Source organism: Contarinia nasturtii, unplaced genomic scaffold (genome assembly GCF_009176525.2).
Source record: "Contarinia nasturtii isolate CC-2019 unplaced genomic scaffold, AAFC_CNas_1.1 Cnas_scaffold_1101, whole genome shotgun sequence".
Classification (NCBI taxonomy): domain Eukaryota; kingdom Metazoa; phylum Arthropoda; class Insecta; order Diptera; family Cecidomyiidae; genus Contarinia; species Contarinia nasturtii.
This window is the reverse complement of record NW_022198445.1, coordinates 222392-237546: the sequence shown is the minus strand read 5'-3', so window position 1 is coordinate 237546 and position 15155 is coordinate 222392. Positions and strand designations below refer to the sequence as shown.

Below are 15155 nucleotides of genomic sequence, written 5' to 3'. Positions count from 1 at the left end.
TGTTATTTTCCTCTTCTCTGTTTCTTTCTCTCTCTCTTTCTCTCGCTCTATCATTCGTTCTAGTTCATTGTGTCGTCACCGCTTCATTTCTACGAAGCGTAACAAAGATATATGTTGCGGAGAAGAAAAAAAAAGACTAAAATGGAGAAATAAACTCGTAAACAACCAATTATCGTACGAAATAATTGATTTTAAGCTGTAAAAGTGGATCTCATATTAGAATTTCGCATGAGAAACACAATATTGTTGATCAAACATTTTAAAATTGTGAAATGAAAATAAAAAAATCGTGAATCGACAAATGTTGTATATTTTGAGCCAAAGTGAATAAGATTACGCGCTAATACAAGTGCTGTGTAGAAAGAGTGAAAGAGAGAGAGAGAGTGAGTGAAAATCACCTAGCTAAGCAGAATTGTTTGTGCATATTTTAAAAGGCGCACTTCCATTTTTAATTGTGATTTTATTTTAATACAGTGCAGAGTGTATAATAGCGTTGAGTTTGTCATTAGTTATTTCAATATATGAATTCAAAAGGTTATAAATTGTAAATTGGAAAGAAAGAATCGAAAAGTAAAATTCAATATGGAACATAGTTATTCAAAAGACGTACACCCAAAAGGAAACGTTGAAGTAATGGCTACACGATCAATTCTTATTCCACGTCCACCACAATGCCCATCATGCTACCAACACACAACCAACGATGATATTTTAGCAGTAAGAAAATTACATTTCGCCTACTTAATACGAGTAAATCGTAAAAACACCTGTAAAATGTCTTCTTTTAGAAAATGGAAAATCATCAATCGGATCCGTATTTTGATCAACTCCCGCCGGCTATCAACGATAACATTGCAAAAATGGCAATGGAAGAAACCGAACGACTAACAAAAAATGTGAAAAATACCAATGCTGACGACGACGATTGGGATTTAAAAGTGAACAAGTGAGTGAATTGCGATTTTTTTTTATCTTCAATTTTTAGTGTTAACTAATTTCAATGGATAAATTTTTGAATTAATTAGAATTGGATGGTCAAAGCAACAGTTACAATTGTATCGTCAAGTCTCAAGTATTCTGGATTATGATCAATTGTCAAGATTGGCGGTGAGCGGACGACCAAATGAAGGCATTATTCGGCGATGCAGCATAGACAAATCAGTGGCACGAATGCGTTTGGTACTTGCATCCGTTCATTGGAATACAGATTTAACACAATGGCTGAATTTAATTATGTTTACCTACCTACCGCCAACTTATATGGCATCATATTTGGATATTTTGCAATCGTTAAGAGTGAAAGTGCCGACACTTGTGGATAAAATGTTAGCCGGTCGACCGGCATCATTCAATCAAGACTATTTACAAGCGATTACGAAACGACCTTGGGGCGCAAATGTACCGACAAAATCACGAAAATTACCCGGCCAATCACCGATTATTGTCATAATTCCGGCAACATTAAACAGCACCACACAACAACCATCACCACGAATGAAACGTTGGTTTTCACTTTTGGGAACAATGGCAAGCACGGCACCAATTCAACACCCAGTACGGCCATCACAGTCTTTAGAGAGTATTACCGAACAATTAATAGCAATAACACGTTCAAAAATTCAAGATTTACGCAACGAAATGCCGAATCGCCACATCATCTTGGTTGGCATTAATACCGGCGCTGCGATTGCATTGCAAGTCGCTCTCGTTGAAAATGTATCGTCGATTGTATGCATGGGTTTTGCCTATAATACGGTGAAAGGTCAACGTGGAGCACCAGACGATAAAATTCTTGAGATTACAACGCCTGTTCTATTCATTTTGGGTGAAAATTCGGCGAGGTCGAGGTAAGTGTGCGATAGATAGAGTCTGTGCTCAGTCAAAACTTTTTTTAAAAATTATGTAATTTTCTTTTAGTCAAGAGGAGATCGAGTCATTGCGTGAAAAAATGTCAGCTCAAACATCGTTAGTTGTTGTTGGATCAGCAGACGATGCGCTTCGGATCAATAAGTTTAATCGGCATTTGGAAGGCGTTACTCAATCGATGGTCGACAATATGATTGCCGTAAGCATATTTCAACATTTAAAAACAACGATTATTATTTAATCGGTCTGTGATATTTATTTTAATACTGGCAACTGTATATTTTAGGATGAAATTCAAGATTTTGTGTCAACGTGCATCATAAATCCACCCGGTCCACGTAAGATTATAAATCATTTGCTTAAACGATCGATTGGAACGTCGTCGACGAAAAAGCATGATTCTACAAAGAAACGTAAACACAAAATCAACAATAAGGCTGACAAAGGTCCACCGCGTAAGGGTAAGCAATTGACCATCAAAACCATCAACAATTTTCCTCGTAATTTTATCGCATTCGTTTTAAACGACTGTTTTTTTTTATTCCTTTAGTGGGCCGTCCTCGTTTGATTCGAGCAAATGAAATCCCATCAGAAAAACCAAAATCATCGCAGGCTCTTTTGAAACAAAGCAATGAAAACCTTAAGATGAACGTTCAAAATATTGTTCCTACAAATGAAGTGCCTACGATATTGAACAATGAAGTTGTAACCGTTGCCACGAGTAGTGAACCATCAACAAATAAAACTATTGCTACCGCTCCTAACGCGATTGCTTCACCTATACTCGACAATGGTATTAATTTGAATGTTAGCAACACTCAGGAGGTGACAACGAGTGAAAACAGCCAAAGTACGGACGTTAAAATTTCTTTAGCAAGTGTTGTATTGCCCACATCCACCGTATCTACAATTACGCCATCTACACCACCAAAGGTCATTCAACCGACCATACAACCGGTCGGCCAATTTGTTCAGGTGAAACCGCCGACAACCACATCAGGCCGTGTTCAGTCACCGAATGTCAAGAATTTCTTTATTCGTAAGGGCATTGAAAAGCAGCCACAAAATCAAATTGTTACATCTTCAGCTGGCACATACATAACGTCAGCAGTCACATCGCCCCAAATGTCCATCAATCCATTGCCGTCAAATAAAAAAATTATTATAAAAAGTCAACAAATAATTGTACCAGCCCACAATGCAAAACCAAATCCATCTGCTCAAATCATTCAAGTGTCCGGTCAATCGCAAGCATTACAAACAAACCTTCCCACTTCACACGTATCAATTCCAATAAATGCAAATGTCCTTGAAACATCCGCATCTTCGTCGGGCGATTTATCCGGAATTCTTGATTTACCAATTCTATTTGCAGACAATAATGATACGCCGGTAATTGATCAAACCGCACAAATTCTCAACACATCTAGTGGTTCATCGTCAAACATTTTATTGAACACATCGACTGATCGAACGGCATCGATGTCATCGCCACAAAATATTTTCATTACGACCGCTGACGGTAAATCTGTCATACCAAATAGGCCACTGGTTATAACGACAGCTAAAGTATCAAAACCAACGCTACAATCAACTGTTGCCACAGCTCCATCGACCAATAAAGTGATTTTCATCAATCGTGGTCTAAAACAACAAATCGTCGGGTCTCAATCAATGCCAATTGGTGTCAAAGGACTACAAACCCTCAAACTAGTTCCAACTTCAATGGGAACATCAACGCAATCAACATCAATTACATTGCAAGGCAATCAAATCACAAAGCTACCGGGCAATAAAATCAATTTATCCACATTGAAATTGGTGAAAAATCCGTCAAACGTCACCGGTAACATTGTCAAACCGTTGATACTAAACAAGGCAGTGTCCGGAGCGAACAATATTGTTATTAAATCACCAATGGGTGGAAATGTCAAAACGCATCCTGCCGTCATTAAGGCAAATGTGCTCAATCGAAATATTACCGTAAAGAAAGTGATGAATGTGATTCCAGGTGTTAAGCCCATTTCAAGTCCGCCGCCAATTTCAACAATTACAAGCTCACCGGTTACAATTTCATCAGTCGCTACTTCACCAATTGTCACTTTACCAATTGCAAGTTCGCCGATTGCAAGTTCGCCGATTGCAAGTTCGCCGATTACAAGTTCACCGATTGCCAGTTCACCGATTGCAACCTCTTCAATTGCCGCAGTATCATCCATCAATTCATCACCTACCGCACAATCGAATACGGGCACAGTTTCTTTTGTGCATACATCTCTCGTGGTCACACCATCGACGTCAACAACAAAAACTACAACTAGGAAAACAAGGAGTTCTAGTTGAATTCTTCTGATCATTCGTACATCGAAAATCGCTTGGTTCTTTTCATCGGTGAACATTTCATTTAAACATTATGATTTTATTGATTGTATATTATCATAGCCATTTCTTGGCTATTTATAATTCTGAAGGTTTTTTTACTTATAAAAATTTAAATGTAGTCATTCAGTTGCAAGAAGGAAGTTAACATAAATAAAATAAAACAAATCAATCGATGGTTTAATCTGCACATAATCTGTATTTCTTTTTATTGAATTTGACGCCGAATTTTAATGGTCATGCTTTTATTTTTATTTTATTCGAATGTTTTGATATAAACATAGTAATTTATGTTTGAAACATATAAATAAATGCCATGGAAATATTTTATTTCATATTTTCTGTATTAATATCTGCATTTTTTTGTTAATGTTATCTCTTCTTAAATCGAATAATCTAATACACAAATATTAACTTAAAATGTATGTCAACCTCTTTAAATGCAGATTGGTTAAAAAAAAATTGTACGATATTTCGTTATTGTTAAACAACATCAACTCATAGATTTAGCATTTTCATTTTTACTAAAGAAAGTGTTGCTTCTTTTAAATTGTTTGAAATGTTCATTTCCTCTAGAACATGCTCTAGAATATCGATTATTGTGACTTAAGACAATTCAAAAAATTAGAGTATATGCTAAATGAAATAATAAAGAATGATGAAGTTAATTCCATATGTACTACAGAAGGAATATTTATGTCTATTATGATGAATGTATTGTGGCCGCTAGTTGCTCTCTCCTTGTTTTTCTCATAATCCGTATCGTTGCTTCTGTCTAGCAGAATTTCCAACGATTTCCGCACTCATTACACATAACGAACGTTGTCATCGGTTCATCAGCACTTCTCGTCTGAATTTGATTGTAGGTACAATTTCGTTTCTTGCATTTCCCACACTTGAGTAGATCTGTTTTCGTTCCCTGCACCGTGGCCAGTTGGGCATCATTGATGGCTTCCTTAACGAATTTTTCTCGTATCTTTCTCATTTCATCACTTGCCATTTCTTCCGGTGTCATTTTGGCAAGTTTTTGTGCTGTCAACGCGCCATTTATGAAATTGGTTCGAAGTGCTGGATTTTTTACATCTTTTAAATTTGCCATGCGCGACCGAACTCGATTTTTGTACCTCGACTCTGTGTTATTGAACTCTGCGTAGATACAATCCTCAAGCTCTTCGGCCAATTCTTCGGCAGTCGGACATCCTTCCGGAGTCGGTCCATCTACTTTAATTGCATTGGCCAGCATTTCTCGACATTTCAACCGGACCGCATCTGTCATGGTGCTTGATGCTGCTGGGAAGCTTGTTTGTTTTATCGTTGAAGTGCTTCCACCGCCAGTGCCACTACCACCGCGATCCTTTTCACGTTCATCCTTTTTTGCTTCGGGTTTTTTGCTCGAACCGTTTGTTGATTTTGAACTTGATTTTGGTGTATTGTTTGATGACGACGTTGATGATTCTTTGGTCGATGCTAATGTTAAACATTTTTTCCAATTTTTTATCAATGTTTTGGCCAATGCAATCACCTCATCGTCCTTGCTGCATTTTCGTAAATCATTCACTGTCATACCAATCCGTGTTGTGGTCAAAATATTTAAATCGATGTCCAATTTTTGTAGTACTTTCAATAAATCCAATGCTTGTCCCTGCCCTGATCCATCTGGCGAACTCATTTTCTCCAATTTTTTCTGGATATCCATCACTTCGGTTTCAACGCTCATTTTGGTAAAATACACTTTTCTACTTTGTTTGACACAAATTTTATCGCTTTTTAACTTTGATCAACGTTGAATTGTACTCCGTTAAAAATGTGGCGCTAAAAACTTAGATGCCAATTACAAAAATGGCTCGTTAAACGAGAGAGCGAACGAAAAAATACATAAAATTTGTCGAATACACGGTGAAACAACAACAACGACTCAATACAAGTTTTCGTTTGTTATTGATAGAAGCATTAGGCGGACGCCATGTTACACACAATATACATGTGGCGACATCTCGAATACCGCCAATTTAATCAATAAATTTCAGATGATGGTGAAATCTTGAAATTTATATAGAAAAATACTTTATTCCATCTCTAAATGCGATAATATTGTTTAAAAAACATTTATTGTTATTTATTTCGCCGAAAATCAACAAAAAACTCCATTGTTTTGATTGTATTTCAACTGCTTTAAATGAATTGTTACTAAACTCACTCATCCACTGTGAGGCTGTCAAGTGAACGAATGATGTTCTTCTATTGAGGTTAGGTTTATTGTTTTGAGTTTGGACCTCAATGCGAATGAACTCATCGAGTTTTTTCATCATTGATTTATTCTGTTTCAAAACAAAATGTTTCAATTCGCATTGAATTCTACAAGAAGGGCATTGAGCGCTCCAATACAATTAGCACTCCGGTCAACGCAACGATTCTATGGTATGTCTTAAATTAAACTTTAATTTGAATTGTTCTTTCCAAGGGACTCTGATTTGAAATTTATCTCTCTCTGTTATTTAGTCTCGGCTCCGAAGAGATTTTATAAAAACGCTGGCGTTCTCAGCTGTGATGGTAAATATGAAATCACATTGGATAATAAAAAACTGAAGACACCAAGTGGCAGCGTATTTCAAGTTACGAATGAACCTTTGGCTATTGCAAGTATGTTTACTTTAATTCATTTTTAAAATTGTGCGAACATTGTGCGAACATTGTATGTAAATTTTCAGTTGCTGCTGAATGGGATTCTCAAAAGGAGGTTATCGATCGTTCGAAAATGCATTTGGTGGGAAATTTGCCATATTCTCGCAACTCAAAAAACAAATTAAAATGTCTAATCTATTTAAATGTCTTTAATACAGACCACATTATGCAATACTGCCGCAGACAATCCGAACAAATTGATGAAACAAGATATTGTCAACTATATGTTAAACTACATACCCACGGACACCATTCTTTATCATTCACCCGTTAGTTGATTGCTTTTCACTGTCCTTAAGACATTTTTAAAGTGCAATGTTTTTTTTTAGGATATTGAAGATTTGTATAAATTGCAATGCGCCGAATGGGATCCAATCATTGAATGGTTCAATGAACGTTACGATGCTGATATTGCAAAAAGTTGTGACATCACACAGCCAAAAATTAGTTCAAAAACCAGAATGAATATAAGCAAACATTTGCTTTCTTATAATGATGCTACGATGCATGGATTCCTCTATGCAGTCGACACATTGAAGTCGATTATTTTAACATTGGCTTGTGTGGATAAACGAATATCTGTGGAAAAGGCGGTCGAATTATCGAGACTCGAAGAGGAATATCAATTGAAATTCTGGGGACGTGTTGAATGGGCTCATGATTTGGGCCAACAAGATACACAAGCCCGTTTAGCCGCTTCGATTCTTTTCATTCATTTTCATTCGAATGAACATATAATCAAACAAAAAATACCTGCTGAATAAATAAAAATGTGTTCCCTGTTGTAAAATAAAATTGTATAATTCATATTAGGAAAATAAAACAATTGCTGTTTCATTCCGAACCGCTGGTTGAAAAGTAACACAAAAAACTGCTTGAAAAATCAGTTCACGTGTATTGGTGCGTGTGTGTGTGTATGCTTTGTCAGTGATGTGTGATGAAAAAACCTCATGCTGTCATTTGACATTTCAGTCGCACCAAACATGTCAAACTCTAAAAGCACATGAATAAAGTGTGCTACGAAATTTATTTTGTATTAATATTTTCAATTATATTTTCGACATAAAATTAGCATTTGTAGTAAAAATCGAAATGGCAGAAAAAAATTCATCGAAAATTGAAGACAGTGACAAATGTGATGGGTCGAGTCATAGCGAAGCAACTACCTCTACACATCAAATCAAAGATGTGCCCGTCGAACAATTCACAAAAGTAAGAAATTTTTATCAGGTTTTTTTTGGAATTTTTATTTTGATCGTATAGCGGATCAGTTACTAATAATAATTGTATGTTTTATTTTTTCCAAGAATGGAATGGCACTCATAGTTGAAGCAACGAAATGTACTAATGCATTTCCATCGAATGCATCACGAAATCTTTATTCAGCGTATCCAGCATTCAATAAAGCCGTTCAACGACATTCAGATCACATTTTATCGATGATCTCAAAAGTGGTGAAACTTCAACACATCAAAGGAAACATACAACGGTAACTAAATTGTGCTTCAATTGGAGTAATTTTTGTTTAATGAATCTCGTTTGTATGTAGACGTGACAATGACGAAAAAATGGAACTGTTGCAAGAATGTAACGATGTAATGCTCGAGCGAATCAATTCAAACCTGGATAGCATATCTGGAATTCGTAAAAATATCGAACCGATACTGGTTGAAACCGAAATTAGTACAACACCATCAACGCCAAAACAAAACGTAGGAGCTGGAAGTGGCGGCAGTTGGAATGAACGCAAAACACCTGGTTCAGCACAAGGAATTCATGCCAAGTAAACTAAATATTGAATCCACTATTCTCAACTGAATATAAATGATTTTCTTTCTTCTTCTTAGATTGTTGACAGCCCGAAATATCATTCGGCCGCAAATTAATTTCAAAACACCGGTTGATAATAGTGCCAATACACCATTCATACCACAACTCAAGTATAAGCCACATTCGATGAAACCGTTGGCAATTTTACCGGAATATGATGATATTGGGAACATTGAGAGTTACTTGCATCCGTATGAATTTGAACTGAGTAAATTCACGCCAAATGAATGGCAACTCACAAAAGGAAGTGTAACCAAACCGAAAGAATTGTCCGAAACCACATTGATGTATGTCGATAAAGAGAATGATTTGAATGTCATGTTAAAAGAACTGGAAGAGGCTAAAGAAATAGCAATTGATGTTGAACACCATTCGTATCGAACATTTCAAGGCATTACATGTTTATTGCAGTTATCAACACGCACAAAAGATTATATCGTTGATACGTTAGCATTGCGTGACGAGCTTCACATTCTCAACGAAGTGACGGCCAATCCGAAGATTGTTAAAGTGTTTCATGGTGCTGACAGTGATATCGAGTGGCTACAACGTGATCTATCGATTTATGTCGTGAATATGTTTGATACACATCAAGCATCGAAGCGTCTTAAGTTCGCTCGATTGTCGCTCGCCTTTTTACTCAAACATTATTGCCAAATCGAAGCCGATAAATCACTTCAATTGGCCGACTGGAGAATGAGACCCCTACCAGCTGAACTCATATCGTATGCACAACAAGATACACATTATTTGCTATACATATATGATATGCTTCGAAATGAATTGATTGCCGAGGCACATGGTAAAACAAATCTTTTGTTGAATGTTTACAAAGTAAGCACCGATATATGTATGAAACGGTACATAAAAGTAACAATAAAACCCGATTCACACATGGACATGTATCGAAAATCGAAGCGAATTTTTGACAATCGCCAATTTTATGCGCTGAAAGAACTGTTCAAGTGGCGTGATTCAATTGCACGAAGCGAAGATGAAAGCTATGCATATGTTCTTCCAAATCACATGATGTTACAAATTGCCGAAAATTTACCGAGAGAAATGCAAGGCATTTTGGCATGCTGTAATCCAATTCCGCCATTAGTTAGACAACATTTACACGTTTTACATCGTTTCATTTTGCAGGCCCGTGAACAGCCACTGACAAAGGTATGATTTTGATTAAAATTTATTTGGAATTCATTATTTATTTATTTGTTGTTAAATTAATTTGATTTATTTTCAGATTGTTCTCGATGATCAAGCAATTAATCGATCAACAATTTTAAGCAAAAATCAAGATGTAAACAGTCATTTGTATTGTCCACACGATTTGACGGGCAATACAGAGTTTCGAGACGATTTACCAACGTTGCTTGGTAATAAAAATACGATAAAAGTTTTGCCAGAGACGGTGCTCAGTAAACTAAAATTGAATGGACCATCCGTTAGCGCCTTTCATACGTCAAGTCGCATCGAAAAGAAAACAGTCAATGGCACACAAGTAAAATTCTTCAGTCCATATGCACGCTATTTGGCCGTGCTGCCATTTGCCGAAGAAGAACGATTGGCTGATTTGGCGAAAAAAGCCGAAGAAAATCGCAAACGTAAACTATGTCCGGATAGTATCATTGATGTGAGTATACAAACCATGAAAGAAAATGCAATTTATACAAGTTCATATTTGAAATTTAATTGTTGCCTTCATTAGACACCAAAGCCACAGAAGCCTATTGAAAATGCTGAGGACAGTGGATACCGTGGTTCATTGAGGGATTTCGATAAGAACACAACACAACCACCGGCGAAGAAACGACGAGTTGATACTCAATCCGATGATCCAATTGAAGCCAAACTTAATGCAATTCGCACCAATATAGATCAACAAGATCAGCAAAGCGGCACTAATGCAGACAATGCCAGCACAACGCCGAAGAAAAATAAAAAGAAAAACAAAAATAAAAACAAAACACCACAACAATCTTCAATGCAAAGCAAAAAACCAGATTTTGACTATTCGAACGTTGATTTCAAGGAGTTTGGCGGCGGTTCGATTGTTGAACAGAAAAACGAAATCAAAATGAAATTCCATGGAAAGGTTAGTTTTGAGAAAAAAAAATTCATTTAGTTTTCGAATGCAAAAAATAATTTTTGATTTTTTCTCATTCACAGGGCAAAAGTAATAAGGCAAACAAGCGATTCTTAAATATGCTGTCGAAAAATACAAGCAACAAAAAATAATAACGATATTTTTTTTAAATGGTCTATTAAATGAAGAAAACTTTATTAATTAAGTAATCTAGAAAAAGAAAAATAAATAAATGAGCAAATAAAAATTATTTTTTTTTTATTCATTTTAATTATCAATAAAATATAAACAAAAATTGGTTTGGGTGACAAAAATATTCCAATTCGATTAGATTCATTCAAGCAGTATCATTAGACGCACCCATTGCTTGCATTTCAGAGACAAATGTCAAACACTGCTCATTCGATGACAAATCAGTTCTGTATTGAAAGCGGAGTGAATAAACTCGTCTAAGTAAATCGAAACAAAAGATTCTTTTTTGAAATTCATAAAGTTGAGAATTTTGTATAAATTTGTTGAGTTCGAAAGTAAAAAAAATAAAAAATCGAGAAACATGGTGAAGATGAATATCACTTCAGCAGGTAAATTTATCTTATTAAATCGTGAAACAGAAAATGCGATTTATATGTATAATTTGCTGTGTCACTTTACCGTTGAGGTTAAGTGGAAATTAGATTTTTTGGATTGCGATCATTGACTCAAAATTGTATTGAATTTATTTTCTAGCCGGCATCATTGCCCTTTTGGATGAGCCAATGCCCGAATTGAAGATTTTCGCATTGCGTAAACTTGATAACATCGTCAATGAATTTTGGCCGGAAATCTCCGAATCCATTGAGAAAATGTAAGTTCGCTTCTTCTTCTTTCTTAATAAATTGGAAGAAGAACATTATCTTTCGCTATGTGAAAACATTGCCCTTTTTTTGTTCACATTGTTCAATTTTTTTTTTGTTCACTTTGATGAACACTTTTCATTTGCAGTGAAATGTTGCATGAGGATAAGGGATTTGCTCATAGCAATTTGGCAGGTTTGGTTGCATCGAAAGTCTTTTATCACTTGGGATCATTTGAGGATGCATTGACCTATGCCCTTGGAGCTGGTGATTTATTCGATGTGAATGCTCGTTCCGAATACGTTGAAACAATCATCGCAAAATGTATTGATTTTTATATTCAACAACGTGTGGCACTCATTGATTCGCAAGACGCAAAGCCAATCGATCAACGTCTTGAAGCCATTGTGAATCGCATGATTCAACGTTGTTTAGACGATGGACAATACCGTCAAGCTCTTGGTATTGCATTGGAAACCCGTCGTATGGATATTTTTGAGGCGGCCATTTCTCGGTCCGATGACATCAACGCAATGTTGGCCTACGCATTCCAAGTAACAATGAGTCTCATCCAAAACCGTTCATTCCGTAATACCGTCTTGCGGTGCTTGGTCAAATTGTATCGTGGATTGGCCGTGCCAGATTATGTGAACATGGTGCAATGCTTGATTTTCTTGGAAGATCCATTGGCAGTCGCCGAAATTCTTGATAAACTCACCACCAGCAACGATTTAGATGTTTTGATGGGCTATCAAATTGCATTTGATTTGTATGAATCGGCTACACAACAATTTTTGGGACAAGTTTTGCAAGCATTACGTTCAACCGCACCGATTCCATCAAAACTTTTATCGACCTATAAACCACAAGGTACAGAACCGGTTGAAGAGAAAAAAGAATCAACAGAGGAGGAGGAGAAAAAAGAAGGTGAAACCACCGAAACAAAAGTAGAAGAGCCGGTTGCTGAACCCGAACGAGATTTGGAGAGTTTGAGTGCATCCGAAAAAACGCACCAAGAAAACATCGAGAAACTTATTCAAATTTTGGCCGGAGAGATTTCAATCGATTTACAGTTGCAGTTTTTGATTCGCAGCAATCATGCCGATTTGCAAATTCTTCGTGCAACAAAAGAAGCCGTTCGAGTTTCAATCTGTCATACAGCAACTGTTATTGCTAACGCATTCATGCACAGTGGCACAACAAGCGATCAATTTTTACGCGATAATTTGGAGTGGCTGGCTCGTGCTACAAATTGGTAAGCAATGGCTTAAGAAATTATTGACAACGTATTGTTTAATTGACTTAAATTTACATTTTACAGGGCTAAACTGACTGCTACTGCATCGTTGGGTGTCATTCATCGTGGACATGAGAATGAATCGCTGGCACTTATGCAGAGCTATTTGCCAAAAGAGAGCGGACCAAGCAGTGGATACAGTGAAGGTGGCGGTTTGTATGCCCTTGGATTGATCCATGCCAATCATGGTGCCAACATTATCGAGTATTTGATGGCTCAGTTAAAAGAAGCTCAAAATGAGAATGTTCGTCATGGCGGTTGTCTTGGTTTGGGTCTTGCCGCCATGGGCACTCATCGTTCCGATATTTACGAACAATTGAAATTCAATTTGTACCAAGATGATGCCGTTACTGGAGAAGCAGCCGGAATTGCAATGGGTAATTTAAATGAGGAATCAATGAAAAAAGATCAAATGAACATTTATAAATGATTTTAAATTTTAAAGGTTCGGTTATGTTGGGTTCAAAGGCTGAAACCGCCATCAGCGACATGGTTTCGGTGAGTTATTTTCAAATTGACTATTATGATGATGATGAGGTTATTTGTGTGCTTTTGATGAAAGCTTATTTGGAACTTTGATTTAGATTTTACTTTAAGGTTAGCAGTAAACTTAATAGATTTTTTGGCACTTGAACACGGTACACCTCTATGAAAATAATTACATCGACTCATTTTATAAATAATCTTTTGGATATTTTTGACGAAATTTTCGACTCGAAAGTAACACGGTTTTTAAGTTTAAACTGTAAATACAATGTAATCTCTAATATAACATGAGTGTCTAAAAATTACGCAATATTCCTTTTAGTGTCGTTGCTCTGATTTTTAAATGAATGCAAAGAATCGTGTGCGGAATTAATTTCCGTATGTAGAATAACAAAGTTTTTCCAATAACAAAAATTCCACTTCAAGTTTTACCGGTTTATTTATCCCCGAGATATTTTTACTTGTTTGCGTGATTTACCTTTTTTTGCGTTTTAATATTGTCATAAGATTATCTCTCTCTCGTGAAACCGACGCACGTTGCACAATCGGAATAACGAGTAGCAAACTTGCATATTATAGTATAACAATTTTTTGTTTGTACTTTCAACAAGTTTTTGAGGAACCCAACGAATCATTTTGCATTGTTTTACTTGTGGAAAAGTTTTGATTTTTCACAATACTGCTTCTGTCAAATGTGTATGTGTTTGTAGCCATCATTTACATTTAAAATGAATTAAAACTTTCTTTCATGAAGTACAAAACCTCAGAGCTCGACGATCATGTTGCTGAAGATTCAATTTTGCATTGAAAGTAGAGGAGAACTAGAGTTTCTTTGTAATGAATATGGTGCACGTTTGAACCTGACATGTGACTTGCATAAAATTAAATTTCAATTTTTGGTCGCATATTTCAAGACACACCGAACTGGAATTGGGACAGATTTTTTTTTCTCTATCGTCGTTTTCATGTACAGAGAATATATAGTTAAACTCGAAAGGTGAATGGATTTAACAACATTTAAATCTCACCTCGATTAAATTCTGATTGCCACAATTGGCAAAATGGGTCAAATATCTCAATGAATATTTATTTGGAATTATCCGAGTGTGATCGCAAACAAAATGTGGAAAGCATCTGTTGACAGTGGATGCCTTTCGAAATAAAAGCTAACCTACCATACGAAATCACCACATATTTTGGGACACCAAGTATGAAATAGAGTATATCGTTATCAACGTTCTGTACACATAAGACTTTTTGGGGCATTAACTTTAATTCTCTTATCCAATTTACGAATGGAGTTTTTTCGCATGTGAATGCACGCCAGTTTCAATGTACACCACACAGGTAAACATTGATTCGGTACACTATCTCGGAATGATCCTATCTCTCTCTCCCTTTGTTTGTGAGTATGTGTGAAATAAGTTGAAGAATATCTGATTAAATATAGACGATTTCTCCATCTAGCCCTTTAGCATGTAAAGAACTTTCTCGATGGAAATACTCATTTTAGCTGCAAACATATTTTATTTAATAAAATAAACACATATATATTGTGCTGTTCATTGGCTCACTTAAAAAAATGTATCAAATTGACCAGGATGTCAAGTGTATTTTCATACAATATCATGTTTTATTTACTTTGCCTCACTCCTTTGTAACTGAATGTCATTCGAATTGAAAGTGATGCGAC

General features: G+C 36.1%; 5 protein-coding genes across 5 annotated transcripts in view; 4 read left to right on the top strand and 1 right to left on the bottom strand.

Annotated features, from left to right (window-relative positions):
* Positions 1 to 91: 91 nt before the first annotated feature.
* Positions 92 to 4440, top strand: LOC116344605 (KAT8 regulatory NSL complex subunit 3-like). The gene is made up of 6 exons (XM_031773218.1): positions 92 to 717; positions 789 to 946; positions 1026 to 1847; positions 1918 to 2065; positions 2153 to 2327; positions 2417 to 4440. Exons 1-6 carry the CDS (start codon positions 583 to 585, stop codon positions 4207 to 4209), a joined length of 3231 nt encoding a protein of 1076 aa, XP_031629078.1. The 5' UTR covers positions 92 to 582; the 3' UTR covers positions 4210 to 4440.
* LOC116344606 (transcription elongation factor S-II) lies at positions 4430 to 6170 on the bottom strand. Its single transcript, XM_031773219.1, has one exon. The coding sequence runs from the start codon at positions 5960 to 5962 to the stop codon at positions 5021 to 5023; it is 942 nt and encodes a 313-aa protein (XP_031629079.1). The 5' UTR covers positions 5963 to 6170; the 3' UTR covers positions 4430 to 5020.
* A 332-nt stretch (positions 6171 to 6502) lies between these two features.
* Positions 6503 to 7706, top strand: LOC116344607 (ATP synthase mitochondrial F1 complex assembly factor 2). Its single transcript, XM_031773220.1, has 5 exons — positions 6503 to 6663; positions 6745 to 6885; positions 6954 to 7009; positions 7086 to 7196; positions 7257 to 7706. The coding sequence occupies exons 1-5, from the start codon at positions 6579 to 6581 to the stop codon at positions 7689 to 7691; spliced, it is 828 nt and encodes a 275-aa protein (XP_031629080.1). The 5' UTR covers positions 6503 to 6578; the 3' UTR covers positions 7692 to 7706.
* Positions 7707 to 7904: 198 nt separating this feature from the next.
* Positions 7905 to 11078, top strand: LOC116344661 (exosome component 10). The gene is made up of 7 exons (XM_031773301.1): positions 7905 to 8139; positions 8235 to 8416; positions 8477 to 8710; positions 8775 to 9927; positions 10004 to 10393; positions 10469 to 10855; positions 10930 to 11078. Exons 1-7 carry the CDS (start codon positions 8020 to 8022, stop codon positions 10996 to 10998), a joined length of 2535 nt encoding a protein of 844 aa, XP_031629161.1. The 5' UTR covers positions 7905 to 8019; the 3' UTR covers positions 10999 to 11078.
* A 181-nt stretch (positions 11079 to 11259) lies between these two features.
* The window catches only part of LOC116344667 (26S proteasome non-ATPase regulatory subunit 1), a 64785-nt gene continuing 60889 nt past the window's right edge, over positions 11260 to 15155 (top strand). The window contains exons 1-5 of the mRNA XM_031773311.1: positions 11260 to 11427; positions 11573 to 11690; positions 11828 to 12934; positions 13001 to 13353; positions 13422 to 13474. Of these exons, the coding sequence (XP_031629171.1) occupies positions 11400 to 11427; positions 11573 to 11690; positions 11828 to 12934; positions 13001 to 13353; positions 13422 to 13474 (1659 nt within the window). The 5' untranslated portion in view covers positions 11260 to 11399. The remainder of the gene's footprint in view (positions 11428 to 11572; positions 11691 to 11827; positions 12935 to 13000; positions 13354 to 13421; positions 13475 to 15155) is intronic.

Bases quoted from the DNA above. Each gene is read 5' to 3' on its own strand.
- LOC116344661 (XM_031773301.1), top strand. From the start codon at position 8,020: ATGGCAGAAAAAAATTCATCGAAAATTGAAGACAGTGACAAATGTGAT. The intron at 8,711-8,774 runs GTAAACTAAATA...TCTTCTTCTTAG, and splicing joins GCACAAGGAATTCATGCCAA to ATTGTTGACAGCCCGAAATA. The intron at 10,856-10,929 runs GTTAGTTTTGAG...TCTCATTCACAG, and splicing joins AAATGAAATTCCATGGAAAG to GGCAAAAGTAATAAGGCAAA.
- LOC116344607 (XM_031773220.1), top strand. From the start codon at position 6,579: ATGTTTCAATTCGCATTGAATTCTACAAGAAGGGCATTGAGCGCTCCA. The intron at 6,886-6,953 runs GTATGTTTACTT...GTAAATTTTCAG, and splicing joins TGAACCTTTGGCTATTGCAA to TTGCTGCTGAATGGGATTCT. The intron at 7,197-7,256 runs GTTAGTTGATTG...GTTTTTTTTTAG, and splicing joins CCATTCTTTATCATTCACCC to GATATTGAAGATTTGTATAA.
- LOC116344606 (XM_031773219.1), bottom strand. From the start codon at position 5,962: ATGAGCGTTGAAACCGAAGTGATGGATATCCAGAAAAAATTGGAGAAA.
- LOC116344605 (XM_031773218.1), top strand. From the start codon at position 583: ATGGAACATAGTTATTCAAAAGACGTACACCCAAAAGGAAACGTTGAA. The intron at 947-1,025 runs GTGAGTGAATTG...TGAATTAATTAG, and splicing joins TGGGATTTAAAAGTGAACAA to AATTGGATGGTCAAAGCAAC. The intron at 2,328-2,416 runs GTAAGCAATTGA...TTATTCCTTTAG, and splicing joins CAAAGGTCCACCGCGTAAGG to TGGGCCGTCCTCGTTTGATT.